Source organism: Lissotriton helveticus, chromosome 2_1 (genome assembly GCF_964261635.1).
Source record: "Lissotriton helveticus chromosome 2_1, aLisHel1.1, whole genome shotgun sequence".
In the NCBI taxonomy this organism is placed as follows: domain Eukaryota; kingdom Metazoa; phylum Chordata; class Amphibia; order Caudata; family Salamandridae; genus Lissotriton; species Lissotriton helveticus.
Window position 1 is genome coordinate 344,444,413 of NC_136059.1, and position 26,736 is coordinate 344,471,148.

Here is a 26,736-nt window from a genome sequence, read left to right on the forward strand (position 1 = left end):
GCCATAAACCATCCCTCTGCTGTGCTACCAGCACCAAGACGCCCATGGACATTCGAGCGTTTTATAAAATTTATTTTTAGTTCGTTTTCATATTCATTTCAATAGCCTGATAGTGGGTGCTGCCCACAGAGTAGAACACGAACAGCCATGTCCCTCTGATTGTTCTTCATTACTTATTTTTTATTTCCAGTTTCTAGTGATGACTACCTGGCAGAGATAGCCCTCCAATGGTGTCACTGGCCATGTACATGTAGGTGGTGGCTATTACTGCGCATTCTTTGAAGAAGGCGAGGGGTGCTATTTCTAGAAATCAATCAAAAACTGTTGATTGGCTGGATTTTGAACATTTCTACGATGCTCAAATTCTGGTTGGCAGTGGGCTTGGAAACATAATATGGGGCCTCTGCACCACCCAGCATATTGAACACCATTTTGTGCACAGATTTGCACAGACCCTGAGGCTCTGGGCATGAGGCGGACTGCTGTCTTTTGCCTCCTGCCTAGAAGCAAGCCCTGCTGGCCCGCTTCTGATGGCCTTGCCTGTTTGGAAGTTTCCAGCCAACTCAAGTAGACCTGAGATGCAGATACAGCGCCTTGAAAGTGTAAACTCCTCACCAAAGGGGTTAGTTAGGAGGGCAGTCTAAAAAACATACTGCTCTAAGCCGTCAATTAAGGATAAAAAATGGACACAATGTACTGAAAATGTTAAGAATAATCAACAATTTCTGCTGTTTAAGTATTTAACCATCTAATGCCTATCTTCATTTATGCTCTTCTCCCTCATACAACTCATACAGTATTGTATTATATAGTCTGTGTTACTTGGGTTTAGTTCAATACTTCTTATTTTTTAAATACAACAAATGCGATATTTTCATTCTAAAGGCATTCCTTAGTGCTCAAAAGTAAATAGGGCCCACAGTAAATCCACCGAAAGGTAAAAGCGATTCCGCACAATGGGTGTAAAGATCCGGGAGTTGCCAAGAAAGATTTGTAAATAAACAAGCTTTTTGAAAATGGTTACTAAGGAACTAGTATTGGAGTCAGCAATTATATAACAAACAACCTCAGGGCGACTGAGCAACAGAAGCTGCAGTCAAAACTGCATCAGAATACGGGCAACAAAGGTCTCTAGCTAGCTGCAGGCGAACCAACACATCAGCAACAAGGACACGGGGCATTGCATTCACCTAGGGAAGATCACACCGTGTACTCGTCATCCTGAAATGGCGGCCAATAGATAGTCTGCCCCACACGACTACTTTATCAAAGGAGAAACGTCGACCGCAGTCATGAGATCTCATTCCAAGTGGCGCACAAAATCATCTCTGTGTGGAGAACCATATTTCCCAAAATCGGTTTTCATGACGGAGCCCAATTTGCCAGCCATGAACAGTGCCCTGTGCGTCCGTCATACACGGGTCCCTGCGAACTCCGCGGTCCACAGCAGGTCGGAGCGTTTCCAGGACTTGCTCCCGAATGTCTGCTCCGCAGTTTGGTTATCAGCAAAATACCCTCAGTTCACCCAGGCCGAACTGGAGCAAAAACTCCAACGTGGGGACATTTTCCGAGGCTTGGTGTCCTGTCGGAGTCAAAAACCGAAGGGCGATGACCACGACATTCCCGAAACACCAGCCGAACAAACACATCAACTGGGACTTAAAAATCACCGGAAAATCATCACGCCTTGCAGACCTTCAGAGAATTTTTTCTCACACATAAGTCACATCCAAGATCAGTTGGTTTCAGGTGATTTTAGATATTTAGATATTTTAAACATACAATGTTAATCTCTCTATATAAATAGTTAAAATAATGGAAGTAACCAGTGCTTTAAGTGGAATAAAAAACTGTGTGTGTGTGTGGGGGGGGGGGGGTCTCTCTAAGTGACGTGACCAATGTAATTAGGGGCCTGGCTTAAAACACGTTAGCCAAAAATCTGTGGTTAGCATAGTGTGCCGCCAGACTTGTATTTTGCTGGTTCTGTCATTGCATCCAAATATATGATACAACAAGTAACATTATAGCTACAAGTCAGGACTATTGGCTTTGTCAATGGTTGTTAGTTGCAAAAGATAAATAAGCAGCAACTTTAGCTTGTAGATAATATTGAGAAAGCTTCCACTTAAAGCCCTGGTGACACCACAACAATGTTGCTGCACCTGAGTCTAAAAAAGATTAAGGAAATCCAGAGAGAAAATGACTCTCTTTAAAGGATTTCCTTTCCCCTTCAACGCTCACTTGGCATGACGTCATGCCGTAAATTCTCCACTAGTGAGAAGTGAACAGTGCACACTAGTGAGAAGTTCGCAGTGTCAGCAGCGCACATGATGTGTCTGCTGTCTTGAAACGGGTCTCTATCAGGCTCTGTTTTGTACCCTGGCACTTTTTTCCGGACTGCCGTCCGGGGAAAAAAGACAGACCATGTGTGCTTGGGCACAAAACTGAGCCCGATAGAGACCCGTTTCGAGCCCCCCTTAAAAAATCTGCCTGTGCTCAGACCCGGTGAGACCCGGCCCACTTAAAGCCCTGGAAGTAACTTACAATTAACTATCAGTAATAATGTTTGTTTAGTAAAATGAACCGCAAGGATGACCATTTTCATATGTTACTTTTTACAGACTATACCTGCTTTCCAAAGGTGTAACATGGAGTTTCCATTTACGCTGTAGTACTATATCGATTTTTCTATTACACGTGTGTATGTTATCAATGAGAGGAAGTGGTGCAAGGGTCAGAGCTGTGACTTTGGAGCTAGGCACCAGGTTCTAATCTCGGCCTCGGCTCAACATCCTTTGATTCTGGGCACATCACTAAGGGCCATATGTAGGTAATCTCTATTTACCGATTCTTAAATACCGAATTTTACCGATTTGGTATTTAAGAATCGGTAAATAGTATGTAGGTAAAAATTCGGTAAATTTTATCGATTCGCTATTTACCGATTCAGTAATTCCCATTCATTCCTATTGGCCTGGAGGCCCATAGGAATGAATGGGAAGCCATTCACTATTACCGATTCGGTAAATACCGAATCGGTAATAGGGGGAACATATTCAAGGGTGTCAGGTTGTAACATTGACACCCTGTTGCACTCCTGAATCATGCATGTGTGCATATGTGGCAGACATACATGCCCTAAGGGCATGTATGTCTGCCACATGGCAATTTAAAAAAAGCACAAAATTGCTTTTTTAAAGGTTTTTGATATTTACCACCAACTTGTAGTTGGTGGTAAATAACGAATCCTTAAATCAAAAATGCACTCACTTGAGTGCTCCCTACATAGAATTTAAGGATTCGGTAATTTACAGATTCGGTATTTTAAGGATTCAGTAATTTACCGAATCCTTAAATTACCGAATCGGTAAATTACCGAATCCTTAAATCCAGCCACCTACATTGGAAAAAGCTAAATACCAGTCGGTAACGGCAAATTTACCGATTTTTGGCCGTTACCGACCGGTATTAAGCTACCTACATATGGCCCTTAGGTCCTTATTCTGACTTTAGCAGCTCATTGGACCACCATAGTCGTGGTGGTGGTCCGTGTGCCTGCAGACTGGAAGTCCACCCACCATATTCTTAACTATGGCGGTTAGACCGCCACAGAACCACTGCTACCACCAGGGATCCATGATCCCTGACAGTCTTGCAGTGGAGTGAGGCTGGTAACATGCTAGTGGTGCCGCTGAGGCACCACCAAGCATATTACGAGTTTCCTCCCTGCACAGTTTTCATGGTGATGCCTCTGCACCAAAGTAAAATGCATGCAGGAGGGCACATGGTGTGCCCCCCTGTATGCATGCACCCCCCGTTCCTGCAGCAATGTGCAATGGTGTTCCCATTACTGTGCCTTGAACTGCCGTGGACCAGTCACGGCAGGTCCACCCAACCTGGATTCCAGTCGGAATCTGGGGGGGCGGTCTCAATATGGGACCGCCAAACTCATAATAAGGCCATACATTTCCCATGTCTGACAAAAAATAAATGTGTCCTTGTGTAATATAATTGGTGCTCATTCATGCTATATAAAACTGCAAACATTAAAATGATATAGAGTATAAATTTGTTTCTCTGACGAGCAGTTCGAGAGCTACTGGTAGCGCGTCAGCTACCTGAAAGTAGCTCTTGTTGTGCAGCCCAGCACATTAAATTTGAAACTTTTCTTTAGTGAAATTAACAGATATGCCAAAATTTAAAAGTCTGTACAAGAGACGAAACTGTCCAAATATGCAGAACTCATAAGTTAATGTTTAGAGAAAAATGGTTGAATTCCAAAATATATTTACAGCTGATATTTGAGTGTTATTATTGTGGCGCTCTGTTTGGCTGAACGAAGGCACCTCATTGAATAGAGCTATTATTGAGGATTGCCTTTCTTTGGACCAGCACCTAATGATCCCTTGGATCAAATACAATATCGATAATTTCCAAAATGTTTTAGGATTAAATGTGATCGACGATCGGTATTGTGCCTCTGATATCTCCAAGTCAAATCTGAAAACTATATTTCTGAACTTTTGTACGGAGAAGCGTGCTTTGGAAGAATTAAATCTATCTACCTGTAAGCTGTACAATAGCATGAATGAGTTTATTGGATTTCATCCATATTTGACACAGGTGACCAGAGTCTCGCACCAGTTTGTGCTAACCAGACTGAGGATGGGAACTGTACATTATCTGGTTGCGTGCCCAAATGTAAAAATACGCCCTACTGGTCCCTGTGCCTGCGATAATAACACAGAACAGAGCACTATGCACTTTCTCTTGTCTTGCCAACTGTATAGCGAATTACGGAAAATCTTCCTTAAGCCCATCTTAAAAAGATTTGGAGTAAGAACAATCACTGAATCGATGAAACTGCTTTTTAATTTGCATCATCCGGACATTTGCTTTTTTACGGCAACCTTTCTACTTAAGGCCATAAGTGCCAGGAAAAGCATGTGTTTTTAACTATTTTAATTATTTATTCCATCCCGCACTGGATAACAAATGTATTATGTGTTTTTGTTATTTTTATTTTAAAAACTATGAAATGTATGCATATGAAATCATTTGTGCTTTTATGGACATGTTTTCTTTCTATGTTCCGAATAAAGCTTTATGAAACTGAAACTGAGTGATAAACCATGTAGTGTTGGGGAAACCTATAAGTAATATTATTAACTTTGTGCCAGGGGCATCGTAGCTATGGCTGTTATGCATTACCCATGATGCACTCAGGTCACCATTTTTGTTATAGTGCATAATACAACCACTATTGTACGTTATGCTTTGCTATTTTAGGTTGTATAGGCAGATCTTGTCTACTCAGGCATATTTCTGCTCACTTTGCATATCTGTCTTTTCTCGAGTTATCTGTCTCACACAGATGAGCACACTGACTGACACATTCACATCTTGTGGGAGTAATCCCTTCTAGATGTCAATTAGACACTACTTAATTTCTGAAGGTTGTTGCATGTGGTGAGCACCATGCTCATTTTCAGAGACAAATATGACTTTTTTATTGTCATAATTTGACTAAGCGAACAGTACGTCCTTTTGGAAGGCCGTCAATGCCCCATTTCTCCAAGCAACCCTGGGCCCTCAGATAGACAATGCCATCACAGCACAGGACTGGGTGAACCACTTTCATGGTCTCTACACAGAAATAGCTTCCTCAGAAACATCCCTAACTAGTAATGAAATAACGACCACAGAGGATCCATGTACTTCTTTTCCACTGGGCATCCAGTTTAAACTAGAAGAAGTTGTTAAGGCTCTAGCAGAAGGCCCTGCGGGTAAAGCCCCAGGGCCGGACTGTGTCCCTATCGATATCTTTAAAAGCTTACCTGACCTCTAGGCACCCCTACTTACTGAAGTTTTGAATTCTTCAAATAAAATCGGCTTTATTGCCACCTGGTCAGAGGCAGTGGTTGTCCCGATCTATAAAAAAGGAGACAGGAATGATCCTGTCTGCTACCGGCCAATCTCTTTGCTTGACGGCCTTATGAAGATGGCAGGCAGGATCATTCTTGCCCGAATGCAGGACTGGTTGGATGAACAGGAGATACTCTCCAACCTCCAATATGGGTTCAGGACGGGTAGAGGCACAGTCGAGCAGGGCCTTAACCTAGCCTTGATAACTTCGAAATACATACATGCTATACAAAGAAATTTGTATATAACATTCATTGATCTCAGTTCGGCATTCGACTGTGTCGACCATAATGTACTATGGCAAACCCTAAAGGACATAGGCCTTGACAACCAGATCCTTGTTTTTTTCAAGTAATTGTACAATGGGGCGGGTGCGCGTGTGAGATACGGGAGGTTGGGGGAATGCTCAGAAGTGTTCCCTATCCATAGATGAGTAAGGCAGGGGTGCATACTTGCACCCCTGCTCTTTACTCTATATATAAACACGGTTGGACTCACACTCTCTGAACATTATTTTGATTACCCCACAATAAAAGGTAACCCTATCCCCATACTCCTTTTTGCCGACGATGCGGCAATTCTTTCACAGACAAAAGTGGGCTTACAAAAAGCGGTTCAACAATTTTCGGATTTCATGCAAGCAAGGGGCCTCCAGGTAAATGTCTCAAAGACTTTCACTATTTCCTGCAGCCCAAAGAAACGTAGAACACCCTGTTTAATTACGCTGGATAACAGGCGGTTGGAGCTTGCAGACACCTTTTGCTATCTGGGGGTTCATTTTGAGAGAACGGGCTCATGGAAACCAGCGGTAAACGCCAGGGCTTCGGCATTTACCAGAGCTACAGGCGCCCTGACAAATTTTGCCAAAAAACTGGGGGGTAGACCAATAAGGGAGCTGACGCAGATCTTTAAGGCCAAATGTGTCTCGACCGGAACCTATGGTGCGGGTATCTGGGGGATTGGAACAGTTGAACCACTACAACGAACTGAGAATCGTTTTGTTACGGTTTTTATTGGCCGTTCCAATGTCCACTTCAACATATGTGATGCATTCGGAAGTGGCCCTCCAGTACGTATCGGACATTATTAAATCTGCCCCGGTTCTACTGTGGCATAATGTTTGGACTAACCCTTGCACGTCTCTCAACAGAGAGATAATAGAAGACTGTTTGGCATGTGACGGAGCCCCCAATATTAAATGGTTTTCTTATGATAAAAACCTGTTGCATGAAATTGGATACCCAGAATTTTTCTCTAAGCCAGATAGCATGGACACAATCTCAAGGTTTGCCCTAAAAAAGTCCCTCCGAGAATATTTTGAAAAGAAAAGATGGCGGGAAGAAAGGCACAAGAAAACTGTTGCGGATCACGATTCAATAACAGCTCACGTGGGTATCCAGTTCTACCTTGTGATTGAGCAGCCGTTATATCACCGCATGCTTTTGACCTATTTTTGCCTGGAAACGTTTTTTAGAATTGTAACTTTACCACAGTGCAATGACTGGTCAAGGGAAAAAAGAACTTGTCCCTGCGACAATGTGTCCATACAATCAAATATCAATTGCATTCTTTTTTGCTCTTTTTATACCCATCCAAGGAGGAAACTACTGAAACCTCTCCTTGTTGCCTGGGGTATAAGGTCATGTAGAGGGGCATATGACAAATTAAGAATGTTAGATGATGATTGCACCATTTTTACTGTACCCTCCTTCCTGAGAGAAATTGTGAGGTACAGGAAATCAATCCAAATTGAAACTTGATGAATTATATGCAAACACTAAATGTTTTTTAATAGTACCAATTTTCCTTCTAAAGAATTTTTATAACAGTTTTATCTTATCCTCTTTTAACGGCGTATGTAAAATGATCTGAATTTATACTGATTTTCACAGTTGTTTCTGAAACACAGCCCGCACGCCCTCCCCTCCGCTGACTACATCCTCCTCGGGGACCTCAACTTCCACCTGGAAAACAACAACGACCGCAACACCACCACCCTACTGGACAACCTCGGTCTCAAGCAGCTGGTGACCACCCCCACCCTCTACGCCGGACACACGCTCGACCCCGTCTTCTCCTCCAGCAAGGACATCGCCTTCAGCCACGCCACCGGACTCCACTGGACGGACCACAGCTGCATCCACTTCAGCTTCAAAAAGAACACAATCCACCACCACCAACAACAGGTTGCACGCAGAAGCTGGAACAAGATCACAGCCGACCAGCTCGCCGCATCCCTGAGCCAGGACCCCCCCCCCCCCGCCAGCTCAGCGAACCCCAGCCAGGCCGCCAACAACCTCACGAGGTGGATCAGCAACTGCGCAGACGACCTCGCCCCGCAGACCCGGCAGTAAGAAAGCACCATGGTTCACCGACGAACTCAAGAGCTCCAAGAAGAACTGCCGAGCCCTCGAGAGAGCCTGGCGCAGAGACCCAACACCAGACAACATGACCACCCTCAAGCTCGCCACCCGAAAACACCAACAACTGATCCACACCACCAAGAAAACCGCATTCAAGGAGCGACTAGACAACAATGCACACAACAGCAAGGAACTCTTCAACATCGCCAAAGAGCTCTCCAACCCCAGCGCCGGAAACAATGACATCACCCCATCATAAGATCTCTGCAACTCCCTCGCCTCCTACTTCCACAACAAGATCGCAGATATACACAACAGCTTCAGCACACAGCCAACGCTCCCCACGACAGCAACTGCGCCCCCCACCACCACCCTCCGTGCCTGAACCCCGAAGAAACCCTACGCACGATGAACTCCATCCACTCCGGATCTCCAACCGACCCCTGCCCTCACCACGTCTTCAACAAGGCCGACTCCATCATCGCGCCCCACCTGCGGGACATCATCAACACCTCCTTCGACACCGCTACCTTCCCGGAGAGCTGGAAGCACGCCGAACTCAGCGCTCTACTGAAGAAACCATCAGCGGACCCCACCGAACTAAAAAACTACCGCCCCATCTCGCTCCTCCCGTTTCCGGCCAAAGTCATCGAGAAGACCATCAACAAGCAGCTGGCCGCCTTCCTCGAGATGAATAGATCCCTCGACCTCTCGCAGTCTGGCTTCCGGGCCAACCACAGCACCGACACCGCCCTCATCGCAGCCACTGACGACATCCGAGCCCTGCTCGACAACGGGGAAACAGCGGCCCTCATCCTCCTGGACCTCTCCGAGGCATTCGACACTGTCTGCCACCGCACCCTAGTACAGCGCCTCAGCAATATCGTAATCCGTGAGAAGGCACTAGAATGGATCACCTCCTTCCTCGCCGGAAGGACACAGAGAGTCCGTCTCCCCCCGTTCAGATCAGAGGCCACCGAAGTCATCTGCAGCGTCCCCCAAGGTTCATCGCTCAGCCCCACCCTCTTCAATGTCTACATGAGCCCCCTCGCGGCCATCGCACGCCAACACAACCTCAACATCTTCTCTTACGCCGATGAAACCCAGCTGATCCTCTCCCTCACCGACGACCCCGCCACCGCCAGAGGCAACCTACACGAAGGGATGAAAGACGTGGACGAATGGATGATGAACAGCCGCCTGAAACTGAACTCAGACAAGACGGAAGTCCTCATCCTGGGATCATCGCCCGCCGCCTGGGACGACTCCTGGTGGCCCCCTGCCCTGGGCAGCGCATCCAAACCAACGAACCACGCACAAAAGCTGGGCTTCATCCTGGACTCCTCCCTCTCCATGACCAGACAAGTCAACGCCGTCTCCACGTCATGCTTTAACATCCTGCGCATGCTACGAAGATCTTCCGGTGGATCCCCACCGAGACCAGGAAGACGGTCACCCAGGCCCTCGTCACAAGCCGACTGGACTACGGCAACTCCCTCTACGCCGGAACCACTGCCAAACTCCAGAAGAGACTCCAGCGGATCCAGAACGCCTCAGCAAGACTCATCCTGGACATCCCCCGACACAGCCACATCTCCGGACACCTGAGAGACCTGCACTGGCTCCCGATCAACAAGAGAATCACGTTCCGACTCCTCACCCACGCACACAAAGCCCTGCACAACCAAGGCCCAAGATACCTCAACAACCGCCTCAACTTCTACACTCCCACCCGCCAGCTTCGATCGACCAACCACGCCCTCGCCGCCGTCCCCCGCATCCGAAGAGCCACCACAGGAGGAAGGTCCTTCTCCTACCTGGCCGCCAAGACATGGAACTCCCTCCCCACCCACCTCCGCCTCAGCCAAGACCACTTCGCCTTCAGGAAGCAGCTCAAGACCTGGCTGTTCGAGCAGTAGCGGACCCCCCCCCCCCAAGCACCTTGAGACCCTCTGGGTGAGTAGCGCGCTATATAAATGCCTTGATTGATTGATTGATTGAAATGTGATTGAACCTGTACGCTTTTATGAATTTGTATAAACAATTCGAATAAAGCTTTTGAAACGAAACGACTAAGCGAACTCTATTGGTGTTTTTCAAAGTACAGGGGTTTGGGTAAAACAACAGGGAGCAGAAGAAGGAGGCGGTGAGTTAAAAGCAGAGGTAGGGTTTGTAAAAAACAACAAGGGGGGAAATTAGCACAATGTTGGACTTGGCCCTTCTGGCAGGTTCGACCCTGAACTTTTTGCCTTTTAATGTTACATCATTATAGTGATTGCTGATCTTGGCGCACTTTTGCACTGTGGCGCAGTGTAAAGTGCGTGCGCTCCCTGAGTGCATGTGTGAGATTGGCCTGCCCTCCCATAGGAATGCATGGGGGAAATGTGTATCCATGGTAATTCCTGATGCGTGGGGAGTGCAAGGTCGAGTTTGGTATGTGCGAACTCGTGAGATTGAATGCTGCGCGATTATGTGTGCGGCGTTCATGTGTCTAGTGTGGAAGCGCCACTTCTAGACGTTGGCCTGTCTGTGCAGTGACTGTCTAGCTTGTGATTGGCTGGAGCAGGCTGGTGTGCCTGGCTCCAAAAAGTCAGGATGGGTCTGCCCCGGTGGTGCATGGGGAGATCTGCATGTTAATGGCAGGGAGGGACTGCACCTGGGACCTGAATAGGGCTGGGCTTTCCCTCCCCAATGCTGGCTCCGCCCTCTCTGGTGCGACTGATGTCCCTAGCCTGTCCTGTGAATGGGAAGAGGGGCTGAGCAAAACAAAGTGCTCAGGAACCAGTTGCATCTGGTTCACCCCTTGCCTGCACCCTAGAGACAAAGGAATTGTGTGTATAAAAGGAGGCTGTGACCTCCTGTAAAATGTTCTTGTTCCTGACTTGAATCTACCAGGGGCGTGCTGCTGCTGGGGCCCAGGGGGAGGCTTGCCTCCCTGGGCCCTGCCCAGCCCCTGGATGCCCTGGATGCTGGAGGATTTCTTTGCGACACTTCTGCCCTGTCCTTTATGCCTGGACAGACTTCTGGGACCTTTGGCTGTATTTTCCTTGCCCCCATGACTTTTGCGCTGTCATTTTACTTTAGGGCTGGGGGCCAGTACCCTTTAGAGCCTGGGGTGCTTCTTCACCATTTTGCCTGTTTATTTTGACATTTTAATTGGCAGGAGCCTACCCTGCATGGTGCCCAGTGCGTAGGTGCCCACCCTGCGTCTTTGAATTATTTCATAAGTTATAACGGGTGCCCACCCAGTGTTTGTGTGCCTTTGCGGGTGCCCACCCCGCTTCTACCTTGTATATGACTACCGAGGGTGCCCACCCCTCATTTGCCGATATCAAAATCACCGCAGCGGCCCTTTTAGGCCAAAAAAACGGAAGTCAGGCACCAAAGTGCCTGATGGTGGGCGGGACTGCCGGTCTGGAAGGGAAGTCCTGCCCGCCGCCGCGCTGGGATTGGCTAGCGTCCCGTGCCTGCCCAGAGAGGAGAAAAGAAGCCGAGCCGGACCTCGCAGGCACCTTTCCTCAAGTCCCGTCCCGAGATGGGGACCCGGTGAAGAAGGGCGCCAGCAAGCAACAGTGAACAGCGGGGGGAGGCGCGAGGCAGATTGCCGGGGCCTGCCCCCACCGCGAGCGCCAGAGTCGACCTACTGCCGCCCGGAGGAGCCCCCCACCAGAGAACAGCCCGGTGAGTGTGTAGGGGCTGTGGGGGGGGAAGCTCCGGGTGGGCATCGTGGTGCCTTCGAGGCACAGTGGCTCAGTTGCATATTGGGCGGCCCCGAATGGCAGTGTGCCACCCCAACATTTTAGCAGGCCTATTTCATTCTCCCACCACTGGTCCATATTATTTATCGAGCCTACGGGCTCCGATGAGGTACAGTGTAGCTGGTGCCTTTAGAGCGGCCCCGGATGGCAGCGGCCCGCTCCAACATTTGGGGGCACATTGTTTGTTTAAGGAGCCTAGGTGGCTTCCCCCCCACGGCCCCACAGAAGCCCGCGCTGAGCCCTGTGGCTCCAACGATGGGGACATTTATTTCTTTTGAGGAGCCAGAGTGCTCCCATGCACACAGAGGTTTCAGAGCCAGAGGGCTCCAAAATGTGCAATATGTATTAACAGAGCCTGGAATGCTCCCATGTGGCACAGTTTTGCTCCTAAAGGCCAGTGAGGGCCCATGCCACAGTTTACAGATCCCAGCTGCCCAGCAAGTAGTGGGCAGCTGCACCGTTTAGGTTTTCCTCCCTAGGGACATGTACTTTGGACTCAGGAGTGAGTCGCACTCCTTCATCCCTACTTTGGCCTTCCCCAGCTGTGCAGCACTTGGTGCCAGCTGCAGCGTTTAGGCCCTGTTCTTGTCCCCAGCTGCCCAGCAAGTAGTGGGCAGCTGCTACGTTTAGGTTTTGGCGCAGTGGCGCAATCTGGACCTTGATGTGAGTTCTGTGCTAATTGTGATTTATGTGCTTCTTAGGGTGCTAGGAAATGTACTGTGTGTAGAATGTTTTGCGCACCCTGTTCTGATACCTCTAGACATATGTTTATGCTTAGGAGGTTGTTTTATCTAGTATGGGTTATACTAGTGAGTTCATGGTTCCCTGCGTGATATATGCCTAAAGTGTTTAGGATTACGTTAGGTGGTACTTACCTTTAAACAGTGGTTACTGGTTGTGTGCTACATTTGCTATTTGGTGCTACGGTTATTATATGTTCTATGTGCTAAGCGTTATTCCTACAAAGTGCTAATTCTACAAAGTGCTAGTTCTAAAAGTGCTAATTCCTGACAGTGGCCCTCGTGGCCCTGTCCCATGTACATTATCCCCTGTAAATTCTGCCCTTGCCTATGGCACATTGTAAAGTGTGTGTTTCTTATCTAATGTGTTTGGTATAATACAAAGGCTATTTTTATATATAACCTTGTGTGGAGTTCCTTTTGTGGGGGGCCTTGGATGTTGTTGTTGGTGGGTGCGTGCACAAATACTTAACTTACAATGCCTCCGGGATCAGCCTTACTACTCGTGTCACGTTGCCTTGAGGGTGAGCAGGGGTTATATTCGGCGTGTAACTCCCTTGCCCTGACTAGAGTGGTGGTTTCTGCTTGGCTTTAGCGCAAGCCTTAGCCAACTGGAAACCCAATTTCTAACACACAATTTATGCATATCGAAGTCAGAGCTGCCGACCTTGGAACTGGGGAACAGGGTTTGCTTCTCTGCGTTGGCTCAACATCCTGTGATTCTGGCCAAATCGCGTAATCCCCGTGTGTAGTAGAAAACACAATGAAAGAGTTCATGTGCAATGTAACTTGTTTTCATATAAAGTGGTCCAATACCTTTGGGTCAAGTTCACACTATGTAAAACTGCATAAAAAATGCAATTTTTGAAATAGTTATGCTCAGCAGCACTGCGTTTTATTTAAAGGTACTGTTCATAAAATATTTACTCCTGAAAAAGGTCCAAATTATTGCTGAGTTGAAAACATGTCAGTGGAGGTGTGCCTTACAGTTATCTGATCATCTGTTTGTTATCATTGCATGTCTTTTCTTTTTAAAATTGAGGCTGCTGCAATTTGTGGTGGCTAGAGCTCTGTGCTCTGCATAAAGTTTTGTGGACCTTCTTTCAGGGCAGCACCATTCTCTTATTACATCTTCATTCCAAGTACCATATAAAATGACCTGAGTGGAGATAAAAAGGACACAATAGAGGAGGGTGGAGGACAAGAGGGAGGAGGGTGGGGGACATGATGGATTGTGCAGGAGGTGGCTAAAATGGGAGTGGGCAAAATAACAAAGAGAAGGAGGAGAAGGTGATTGGTTAACACAGTGGGGGTGTGTAGGAAGGATGGATCCTTCTGCATGGTTACCCCCACTTTTTTCCTGATGACTAGTCTGACTGGGACCCTGCTAATCAGGACCCAAGTCTCACTGCTTTCTCCATTAAATTGTTATGTTCAGGACTTAAGTATATCCCAGATTGGATACTGGGGTACCCTTAACAGGGAAGCCGGGTACATAGGTGTGAAGTGGTGTCGGAAACTGCAGTAGAACCCAATGGAGGACTTTAGGAAAGTGCCGCTGGTGACGAAGGAGAAAGTGTCCGGTGGAATCCAAAGGTGAAATCTAGTTGAGAGGTACCTGCAAGCAGAGGGGACAGAGTCTATGTCACTCAAGAGTAACCAGGGGATCTGGAAGATGAATGCTCACCAATGTCGGGAGTTGCAGGAGAGTTGACCAACCAAAAGCTGCAGGCAGACAGAGGTTGACTCCCAGGGATAGGTACAAGTCACTCATGGAAAGAAGGGCCTAAATGGTGGCCAGTGCTCTGAGGAAGTTGTGATGAACCGTGTTAGGGCCTCACTTCCCTAATCAGACACCACACCAGCCTCTTTCTTGGCTGAAACAGATGATAGGTGGACACCCCAAACTTTTGAGAGGATCTAAGACCCTAAAGGGGAGGAACTTCTCAGTGGACCATAAGGTAGGGGGTATCCATGCAAGTGCAGGCACTTTCTTATATGGCCACTTAGGAAATACAGAATCAACTGGGCAAGGTTAGCCTTATCTTCTTTCGTTTGGGGGCGTTATGTAGGAAGGTAGGATCATCTGCATGGTTAGTCCCACTTTTTGCCTGGTGCTAAGCTGTTGTTAATTAGTCTGACTGGGATCCTGCTAATCACGACTCTAGTCTCTCTGCTTTCTCCCTTAAATTGTTGTGTTCAAGGCTTAGGTACATCCCAGATTGGATACTGGGGTACCCTTATCAGTCCCTAGTATATGGTACTTAAGTGCCTAGGGCATAGGTACCCTCTAGGTGCACCATGGCTGAAGCATGCATTATGCCACCCATGGGAGACCATTCAAACTGAAACTACGGGCCCGCCATTGCAGCCTGTTTAAGCTGGTGCTAGCACCACTTACTAAAGATATAGGTTTCCTATATCTAGGTTCACTGCACTTAAAACATATAATAGGCCTTTGGAATCCTGTAGGCAGGGTGCTTTGTTTTAAGTGTGAAGGTGCCCCTGCATGAGCACGACACCCGCTCAAACTACGGAGTCCATTCTCCCGGGTTGGAAGTGAATCAGCTCTATACCATACAGAGGGGCACCCCGTAATTACGCGATGGCCATCTCGAAACTGGCTGCAACAAAATCTTTCATCTTTGTTATCCGAAGAGCCCTCCATTTGGCTCTCCATGTCCCTGGTACCAGTCTTCTAGACCCGGACAGGACTTAGGTATATCCCACATTGGATACTGGGGTACCCTTATCAGTCCCTAGTATATGGAACTAAGGTACCCAGGGCATAGGTACCCCTGATGTCCCCATGGGCTGAAGCATGTATTATTCCACCCAGAGGAGACCATTCAAACTGAAACTACAGGCCTGCCATTGTAGCCTGTGTAAGCTGGTGCTGGCACCACTTACTAAAGATATAGGTTTCCTATATCTCATGTCACTGCAATTAAAACCTATAAGTCAACCCTATTGCAGGCCTTTGCAATCCTGAAGGCAGGGTGCTTGGTTTTAAGTGTGAGGGTGCCCCAGCATGAGCAAGACACCCCTATATCCTATGGAGTCCATTCTCCCAGGTTGTAAGTGAAGCAGCCATATACCATATAGAGGGGCATCGAATAATTACGCAATGACCATCTCAAAACTGGCTGCAACCAAACCGATCATATTTGGTATCAAACATGTTGGAATCATACCCCCACACCGTAAATGGTGTGGGAGGTATGATTCCAAGCACTGGAAAAGCCCTCCATTAGGCTCTTCCTGTCTCCGGTACCAGTCTTCCAGACCCGGACAGCACAAAATGGTTACTGCCAACCAGAGACACGATTTTGCCCTCCTGCTCCTGAGCCAAGCTCGAGCAAGGGATGGCAGAACAATCGGCATCCTGTCACAGGAAGGTGTGAACACCCTCCTAGACAGGATATAGTGTACTGGGGCAGGCTGGGTGCACTTGCCAGTGCCACTTAGTCTGCATGAGGGGCACATTTGGTGTCCCCATGCATAGCCCAGTTCAAACCAGTCCTGGGAGCCATTGGCTCCCACTCTGGTATGAAACTGGAAAAAGGACATTGGAGTAACCTCCCTCCTGTCCAGACCCACCCCTGGGAGGGTTCCCTGAATCGTCCCAACCTTTTCCCAAGGGATACTTAAGGGCTTACCTGTGGGCGGGTCCCGAGATTCGTCATGGGACAAGATTCAATTCAGACACCACTTCTTTTTCTACTGTCTGAGCACTCTGGACTTAGCTGGATTTCATTTGGGCCAGACTTTGTCTCCCTTCCAGTCTGCTGCATCGTGTAAGCCTGTGTACCATACAGGAACCTTCCAAGACCTGTGGGCATCAAAGACACCTGAAGGAATCTCTCTTGAAGTGACTGAGTCACCTCCCTGCATTCGCAGGCACAGCAACTAAGCTGACGGGTCTGCTGATCCTGAGCTCTCACAGACTCCGAAATGTTCTGCAATACAGGTGGTGGTTCTCCACAGCTCCAGAGGCCTGCCCTGCCCTCTCACCAAGTTTGAGGCCAGCATCCCTCGTGGGAGCGCAGGAACCGAACCCCTTTTCACTGTGTCAACTTGCAGTTGCAAAGTCTTGTTGGCTTCCTTCCAAGAAAATATTCAGGCTCCAAGTAGCCTCAACCTCGAATATCTCCAGTGAACAGAATCTCCGGCCACACCATATTGTTTGCATCATGGCCTATATGTTTTGGTGAGCTGCTTAAGGTCCTCTTGTGACTCCAGTGTCTCTGGCCTGTGGGTCCATTTGAGAGTCACCTTTACTTCTTTTGGGCCCCCTGACTGCTTGGGGCCTGCCCTGACTACCCCTGCTTTTGGTGAGTCCCCTGGACCTTGCTGGTCCGGACGCTGCGCCTTCTTTGACCTCTGCGTGGGTTGCATTTGCCAAGGCTTGTTTCTGCTCCCGCTGGACACTTACACCTCAGCAATCGGCATCCGACATGGGACAGCTTGTGCATGGCTCCTGGTCTTCCTCAGCATTGCCTGGTCTTCACAGATGCAGAGTCAAGGTCCTCGTCAACTCTTCTGCAACTCCTGACATTGGTGGGCATTTGTCTTCCAGATCCCCTGGTCACTCCTGAGTGACATGGACTCTGTCCCCTCTGCTTGCAGGTACGTCTCAACTAGAATCCACCTTCATATTCCACCGGACACTTTCTCCTTCATCACCAGCGGAACTTTCCTGAAGTCCTCCATGGGGTTTGACTGTGGCTTCTGATACCACTTCTCACCTATGCACCCAGCTTCCATGGTGTAGGTAACGTGGGTATTAGGGTATTCATGGGTGGGATGGCTCTCCATCCTTCTGTCTTCCACAGGGTTTCTTCAGGGTCTGGGAGCTGTGCTCCTGACCACTGGTGTGCTCCTGACCACTGGTGTGGTATCCGCCTCTGTAGCGCAGCGCTGTTCTTCCCCTGCTGACTGTTGTTTTCTCCTCTGGTACCCGTATCGTGCCCATCCACTGTCTCCTGTTATATTTAGTTTGTTTACCCGCTGACTGCTGTTTTCTCCTCTGTTGCCCGTATCGTGCCCAGCCACTGTTATCTGTCATATTTAGTTTGTTTCCCCGCTGACTGTTGTATCCTCCTCTGCTGCCCTTACTGTGCCCAGCCATTGTCCTCTGTTTATTTAGTTGTTTCGCTGTTCTCCCTCTTGCTGTGCCCACGCCGCGTTTCCCGCCACCTCCCCGCTCCCCGCCGCTGCTCCCCTGCGGCCCCGCCCCCTTCCCTCTGGGACCCTTCCCATTCGCCGCCCCGCTCCCGCCTCCCAGCTGCTCCTCCCTCCCACTGGACCATATATGGAGGAGTGCACGCGGTGGTGAGCAGTGACCTCTGACCCTCTGGGCCGGTCACACCACACACCGCGCACACTCCCCGTGAGTGAGCCCAGGCTGCCCCGATCCCGCCGAGTGCCGCCGCTGCCCGCAGCTGTGCTCCTGACCACTTGTGTGCTCCTGACCACTGGTGTGCTCCTGACCACTGGTGTGGTATCCGCCTCTGTAGCGCAGCGCTGTTCTTCCCCTGCTGACTGTTGTTTTCTCCTCTGGTACCCGTATCGTGCCTAGCCACTGTCTCCTGTTATATTTAGTTTGTTTCCCCCCTGACTGCTGTTTTCTCCTCTGTGTCCCGTATCGTGCCCAGCCACTGTTATCTGTTATATTTAGTTTGTTTCCCCGCTGACTGTTGTATCCTCCTTTGCTGCCCTTACTGTGCCCAGCCATTGTCCTCTGTTTATTTAGTTGTTTCGCTGTTCTCCCTCTTGCTGTGCCCCCGCCGCGTTTCCAGCCACCTCCCCGCTCCCCGCCGCTGCTCCCCTGCGGCCCCGCCCCCTCCCTCTAGGACCCTTCCCATTCGCCGCCCCGCTCCTGCCTCCCAGCTGCTCCTCCCTCGCTCGGCCCCCCCGACTCTCCACATATGGCAGAGCGGCAAACGCGCAGCGGGCGCGCCGATTGTGCGCCGAAGGTGCGCCAAAGGCAAACCCGTCTGCGCCCGTCCGCGCCTGGCCCGCGCCCAGCACCAGGACCCCTGGCCCCCGGAGACATCACCCCCCCGCCGGACCTACTACGCCACCGAACTCAACGCACTCAACACCGGCCGGATCCCCGGATGCTACCGAGCCACCCCGAGACGAACCCACGGACCCTTCAGCTGCCATACCTGCAACTTCTCCTGCATACGGACCTGCACGGCACCCGCACCCGCCAAGCCGAGCACTAACAGCAACCACCTGAAGTGCATCCTTCTCAACACTCGCTCCGTCCACAGACACGCCATCCAACTCTGGAACCTGATAGACACAACATCACCAGACGTCGCCTTCCTCACGGAAACCTGGATGAACGCCCCCTCAGCACCCGACATCGCCATCGCCATCCCGGACGGTTACAAGATCACCCGGAGGGACCGCGGTAATCAGACCGGAGGAGGCATCGCCATCGTCCACAAGAACACCATCCGCATCACGACCAACACCGACGACACCCTCAAAGCCGCCGAACACCTGCACTTCCAGATCCACACCGACCCCAAGACCACCCTCAGAGGCACCCTCATCTACAGACCCCCGGGACCCCGCACACAATTCAGCGAAGACATCGCCGACTTCATCAGCCCGCACGCCCTCCCCTCCGCTGACTACATCCTCCTCGGGGACCTCAATTTCCACCTGGAGAACAACAACGACCGCAACACCACCACCCTGCTGGACAACCTCGCCAACCTCGGTCTCAAGCAGCTGGTGACCACCCCCACCCACTACGCCAGTCACACGCTCGACCCCATCTTCTCCTCCAGCAAGGACATCGCCTTCAGCCACGCCACCGGTCTCCACTGGACGGACCACAGCTGCATCCACTTCAGCTTCAGAAAGAACACGATCCACCACCACCAGCAACAGGTGGCACGCAGAAGCTGGAACAAGATCACAACCGACCAGCTCGCCACATCCCTGAGCCAGGACCCCCCCGCCAGCTCGGCGAACCCCAGCCAGGCCGCCAACAACCTCACGAAGTGGATCAGCAGCTGCGCTGACGACCTCGCCCCGCTGAGGACCCAGCCCAGCAGACCCGGCAGTAAGAAAGCACCATGGTTCACCGACAAACTCAAGAGCTTCAAGAAGAACTGCCGAGCCCTCGAAGGAGAACCTGGCGCAGAGACCCAACACCAGACAACATGACCACCCTCAAGCTCGCCACTCGAAAACACCACCAACTGATCCACGCCACCAAGAAAACCGCATTTAAAGAACGACTGGACAACAACGCACACAACAGCAAGGAACTCTTCAACATCGTCAAAGAGCTCTCCAACCCCAACGCCGGAAACAACAACATCACCCCATCACAAGACCTCTGCAACTCCCTCGCCGCCTACTTCCACAACAAGATCGCAGACATACACAACAGCTTCAGCACACAGCCAACGCACCCAACGACCGCACCGGCACCCCCCACCACCACCCTCTGCGCCTGGACCCCGATCAACACCGAAGAAACGCAACGCACGATGAACTCCATCCACTCCGGATCTCCAACCGACCCCTGCCCCCACCACGTCTTCAACAAGGCCGACGCCGTCATCGCACCCCACCTGTGGGACATCATCAACACCTCCTTCGACACCGCTACCTTCCCGGAGAGCTGGAAGCACGCCGAACTCAGCGCTCTACTGAAGAAACCATCAACAGACCCCAACGACCTCAAAAACTACCGCCCCATCTCGCTCCTCCCGTTTCCGGCCAAAGTCATCGAGAAGACCGTCAACAAGCAGCTGGCCGCCTTCCTCGAGACAAACGGATCCCTCGACCTCTCGCAGTCTGGCTTCCGGGCCAACCACAGCACCGAGACCGCCCTCATCGCAGCCACCGATGACATCCGAGCCCTGCTCGACAACGGGGAGACTGCGGCCCTCATCCTCCTGGACCTCTCCGCGGCATTCGACACTGTCTGCCATCGCACCCTAGTGCAGCGCCTCAGCAACGTCGGAATCCAAGAGAAGGAGCTAGAATGGATCATCTCCTTCCTCGCCGGAAGGACACAGAGAGTCCGCCTCCCCCCTTTCAGATCAGAAGCCACCAAAGTCATCTGCGGCGTTCCTCAAGGCTCCTCGCTCAGCCCCACCTTCTTCAATGGTGTAGAGAAGAAGGGTCCCAGTGGAACTTTGTGCGTTTGCTTGAGTTTATTGTAGAAAAATCAAATTAAATAACAAACAATGTCAATTAATCACAATGAATGAACCATATCACTTGGTAAATAAAAGTGCCCCAAGAAAGGAAAGGGAAGTGGGATAGCGTGATGCTGTGAAGGAAAGAACGGTGAGGAAATAAGGTTGGTGACAACTTAAGTATTGCGAAATTAATTCAAAATGAAATACACTTTCATGGCTTTGGATCCCTGAGCCAAAGAAACAGGGGATCGTAGCATATCCCAAAGATTTTTTAAAAAATATTCCCGTTGACACAAAAGTCTTCGAATTAAATGCGGGAGTGTGAACTGAACAAGAGATGGAGGTAGCCGTCGACGTTTCGACCCCACGCTACATTTGTAGGCGTGTATATTGCCTTACATCGGGGTCTTTATCAGGACAGGGTAAGCAACAAGGGAGCACTACAATATCTGAAAATGTAAAATAATATGGTATAAATTGAATGGCCAACAATCAATGGCACGTTACCGTAGTGAGCGGTAGAAACATTACTAATACTATTACCATGGTTATATAGAGGCAAAACATTGCAATTATTATGAATAATGCATTATGAACAAAGCGAGAAAAATCAAAGCTTTAGTGCATTACTGAACCTTTCAAATAATTTATACAACCCATAGTTAATATCTTGCCTTTAAGCGTATATGAGCTGACACACATAAACACAGGGTTCCTGACTCGGCCAGGGGAAACCAAATCGTCCAATCAGAATTATATAATTCCATAGGGTCAAGGAGTCTATCCAATGAGTGACAATTGGGCATCAGTAAGATCGGCTAGAATTGCATGAAGTGGATAAGACACTCTAATCACGGAGGACTCAAATCACTGACAGAATTAGAACAACGTTAAAACCAAGGAGAACATACCTGCTCGGTTCGAGCAAGTGACATGGCTATGTCCACATTAGTCCCGTAGATTGAGCATGCTGGATCTGTGAATAAGGGGACGAGTATGTAATAAATCAAACACAATTTCGAGAAGTAAATAAATGCCCGACATCATGTGGGGATTGGGGCTTACCTATAGAGCCCACGAGGGTTGGGAGTATCCTGTTTCACTAGCTTATATCTCATCGCCGGCAGTGCGTCGCTGAGGATCGTGTCAGGTATGCCGCATCTGTAGATAGTACAACAGGAGGGGGAGAGGTGGTAAATTGAGACCGACTAATTGGTATAGGGAAGTGGGGGACCGCTTGTCGGGAGGAAAGCGTCTCACCTTTTACGAAAAACACGGGGCTCTGAGTCGCAGCCTTCCCGCGGTTGCTGACTGCAAACAAGTGGGCGTGGCCAGTTGGAAAGGTTTATAAAGACAGAGGGAGGACACCGAGTCGGGAGCGTTGCTAATGGCAACCTAATGCTCCGAGAACTGTTCCGGGTCTGTCATGAAGACTAAGAAAGGACACTAAGTCCGGAGCGTTGCTGGTAGCAACCTCATGCTCCGAGGGCTGCGGAGAATATCGGCAAATACCACGACATGGGCATAAGGGTACCACAATAGTCAGGGAAAAATGTGGGTACAATATGGCATGGGTGAACTAGCGGCCAGACTATGCGACCTGGTCAATGCACAATAAATAAGCATCCGGATATCGATACAAGTTATGTGTATGTAAAAAGATGCACCTCTCAAACACGAGGGTGAAGATCTCTTTCTATGCATCTAACGCTGAATTACATGCTATGCACCAGTGTCTAATTGAAAAGGAAATTTTAAATACATTTATCAAAGGTCACTGTGCAGTAAGCAAACATCAAGGTATCTACACACTCAGTGTAAAATATGTATTCGTGAAGAGATGCACCTCTCAGACACGAGGGTGAAGATCTCTTTCTATACCTCTACCACTGAGTTACATTATGTGTAATATTGTCAAAATTTTAAGGAATCTGTCTGTGGACATTTGTCAAAGGTCACTGTGCAATAAGCAAACATCAAGATATCCACACACTCTGTGCAAGATATGTATTCATGAAGAGATTACATTATGTGCAATATTGTCAAAGTTTTAAGGAATATGTCTGTGGAGGTGGTCAACAGATGTACCTCTTATAGAAATTATGCCTTATGTTACAGACGGTTTCACAGTTTAGTTGATCCGTGCTCAGGACCTCTCGCACAGGAGGGTCAAAAGAGATCAGTTATAGCAGTCACATGAAATACCATTTTGGGCAGTGGCAGCGTGTATCTATGGTCCAGTTCTCAGACAAAAGTCAGCGACCAAAGCTGGCTAACTGGGCATGACTACTCTCTGACTCGTTTAACCCATTTTGAATTGTATCCAAAATGGTCATCCATTTAGATTCTCTCAAGGTCAGGATTCGTGCAATGTCCCCACCCCTGGGGCCCAGATTGATTTTTTCTAGTACTAGCCATTGGAGAGTCTCTGGGGTATGACCTTTCAGAGTGCAATGATCCACTAAGGGGGCACCCTGTACTCTGCATCTGATTCTGCTACCGTGTTGTAAAATACGGGCTTTGGCCTTTTGCTGGGTCTGGCCTACATATGCCAAATCACAGGGACATTTGATCCAATAGATTACATTCGAGGAGTTGCAGTTAGTATGCGATTTCAATGCATAGGTTTTACCTCTGTACGTCAAATCTTTAGTTTGGATTGTGGTAGCACATGCCGTGCATGAACCACATCTAAAATGACCCACAATTGGAGGAAGATGCCAAAGTGATTGGATGGTAGAAATCGGAGGTTTAGGAAGGAATGATTGTACAACCTGGTCCCTGATATTCCGTGATCTTTTGAAAGAGTGTAATGGTGGTGCTTGTTGTCCAATGTCATCCGCTACCAAACACCAGTGTTTGTTGATGATTTTCTTGATATCATTACTGCGAGTGGAGAATGTGGTTACACAAATGATTCGACCACCAGCTGAATCCTCTTTGCTTTCGCAATTCAGTAGATGCTCTCGGGGGCTGTACCAGGCTCTTTTACGTGCACGTTTTACTAAACGCGTGGGGTAGCCCCGTGCTGTTAGTCGGTCTGTAAGGTTTTGAGATTCCAACATATAGTTCTCTTTGGACGAACAATTTCGTCGGATTCTCAGGAACTGTCCGACAGGGAGGTTATCTCGTAACCCCCTGGGATGGTGGCTGTTGTACTCAAGTAATGAGTTCCGCTCAATGGGTTTGCGAAACAAAGTAGTTTCCAGTAATTTAGTCTCAGGATTTACAAAAATGGTTATGTCCAGAAACGCAATCTTCTCCTGGTTGGCTTCGAGGGTAAATTGTATGTCTGTGCTCTGTGTATTGAGCCAACCATGGAAGGACACGAGATCTTCTTTGGTGCCATTCCACAGGCATAGCACATCATCAATGTAACGGACCCACATATTCAAGTGGTGTCCGAATGGGTTCATGTCACTGAAGATGACCCGGCTCTCATAATCGTCCATATACAATATAGCCAGATTTGGGGCAAATGCAGCCCCCATCGCTACTCCCTTGGTTTGGAGAAAGAACTGTTGTTGGAACACAAAAAAATTCTTCATCATGGCTATTTTCAGGAGTTCTATGATGAAATTCGTGGGTACTGGAACTGGAGCCGTCCTGGTATCAAGGGCCTTTTCCATAACAGCGATGGCGTCAAGCTGAGGGATACTGGTGTACAATGACACTATGTCACAGGTTACTAACAATTGGGTATCTGGATCGAAAGGTCTTTGATCAATCAGATTGATAACCCGGGTTGTATCCCGGAGGTATGTCTTAGTTCTTGTGGCTAGAGGCTTTAGGAAAAAGTCGATATATTGATTGAGTGGTTCCAGCATTGAACCACAACCGGACACTATTGGGCGTCCGGGGGGATTGTCGAGGCCTTTGTGCACCTTGGGTAAGGTATATATGGTTGCTAGCCGTGGATGACTTTGATTCAAAAATTTGAATTCTTGCTGTGATAAAAAACCTTCCTCCAGGCCATTTTGTGTGATTTGGAGTATCAATAAGGCTAGATCTTTCGAAGGGTCACTGTGAATGAGTTTATAGCTAACTCAGTCATTCAGCTGTCTATAAATTTCCTTTTTGTAAGCAGTGGTGTCTTGAATCACGATCGCCCCGCCTTTGTCGGCGGGCTTGATGACTATATCAGCATTGTCTTTCAAACTTTTAAGTGCCAGTTTTTGGTTTGCACTTAGGTTGAATCGGATGTATTTCGGCTTGTTGACGGTATTCACCTTCTTCAATGTCTACATGAGCCCCCTCGCGGCCATCGCACGCTAACACAATCTCAACATCATCTCTTACGCCGACGACACCCAGCTTATCCTCTCCCTCACCAACGACCCCGCCACCGCCAGAGCCAACCTACACGAAGGGATGAAAGATGTAGCTGAGTGGATGATGAACAGCCGCCTGAAACTGAACTCGGATAAGACGGAAGTCCTCATCCTGGGATCATCATCCTCCGCCTGGGACGACTCCTGGTGGCCCCCTGCCGTGGGCAGCGCACCCAAACCAACGGACCACGCACGCAACCTGGGCTTCATCCTGGACTCCTCCCTCTCCATGACCAGACAAGTCAACGCCGTCTCCTCATCGTGCTTCAACATCCTGCACATGCTACGTAAGATCTTCCGATGGATCCCCACCGAGTTCAGGAAGACGGTCACCCAGGCCCTCGTCACCAGCCGACTGGACTAGGGCAACTCCCTCTACGCCGGAACCACTGCCAAACTCCAGAAGAAACTCCAGCGGATCCAGAACGCCTCAGCAAGACTCATCCTCGACATCCCCCGACACAGCCACATCTCCGGACACCTGAGAGACCTGCACTGGCTCCCGATCAACAAGAGAATCACGTTCCGACTCCTCACCCACGCACACAAAGCCCTACACAACCAAGGCCCAAGATACCTCAACAACCGCCTCAGCTTTTACACTCCCACACGCCAGCTCCGTTCGACCAACCACGCCCTCGCCGCCGTCCCCCGCATCCGAAGAGCCACCATAGGAGGAAGGTCCTTCTCCTACCTGGCCGCCAAGACGTGGAACTCCCTCCCGACCCACCTCCGCCGGACTCAAGACCACCTTGCCTTCAGGAAGCAGCTCAAGACCTGGCTGTTCGAGCAGTAGCGGACCTCCCCCTCCCCAAGCGCCTTGAGACCCTCCGGGTGAGTAGAGCGCTATATAAATGCACTGATTGATTGATTGAGGGTCTACTGGGAAGGGTCCTTAATCGTTAAAAATCCGACTTGGACTTACACGTTGACTTGTATGGAGAACCCGGTTCTGTTCCCACACTGCACATGATCTCCATGGGGCTCCTAGTTACTCACCTTGGGTGGTCTGTTGGGGGCCCGGCACTTCTACATCCTCTATACCTTCTCTTGACCCAAGTTGTGGTTCTTATACCACTTTCTTAGTATATGGTTTGGTCCCCCCTGGGGACTGTGTATTTCATGCTATTTACAGTGATTTCTATGCAAAGTATTGTTTGCATTGAGCATATCTCTGGGTAAGAGATATCTGTATGTGTTAGAGAGTATTATATAATAAATACATATTTTTATAAATACCTTGTGCATTTTTTTTCACTTAATCTATACATATAAGATTGTGTTCTGGTAAAACAAGCTGCTTTACACTCCTTCTGGACTAAGCCTGAAGGCTGCTCTCCACAACTACCAGTTAGAGAGCTTTCTAGGGTTGTGTAAGACCTCCTAAATCATCATAAGGGTTGTCTGGACTGGTGCAGGGTGCCCACTTACATAAGTGT

The 26,736-nt window shown here is 49.1% G+C and overlaps 1 protein-coding gene across 1 annotated transcript in view; it reads left to right on the forward strand.

Annotated features, from left to right (window-relative positions):
• The first annotated feature begins 530 nt into the window (after positions 1-530).
• LOC144820115 (uncharacterized) overlaps positions 531-26,736 on the forward strand; it is a 72,488-nt gene continuing 46,282 nt past the window's right edge. Inside the window, exons 1-2 of the mRNA XM_078677755.1 lie at positions 531-602; positions 1,245-1,749. Of these exons, the coding sequence (XP_078533881.1) occupies positions 531-602; positions 1,245-1,749 (577 nt within the window). The remainder of the gene's footprint in view (positions 603-1,244; positions 1,750-26,736) is intronic.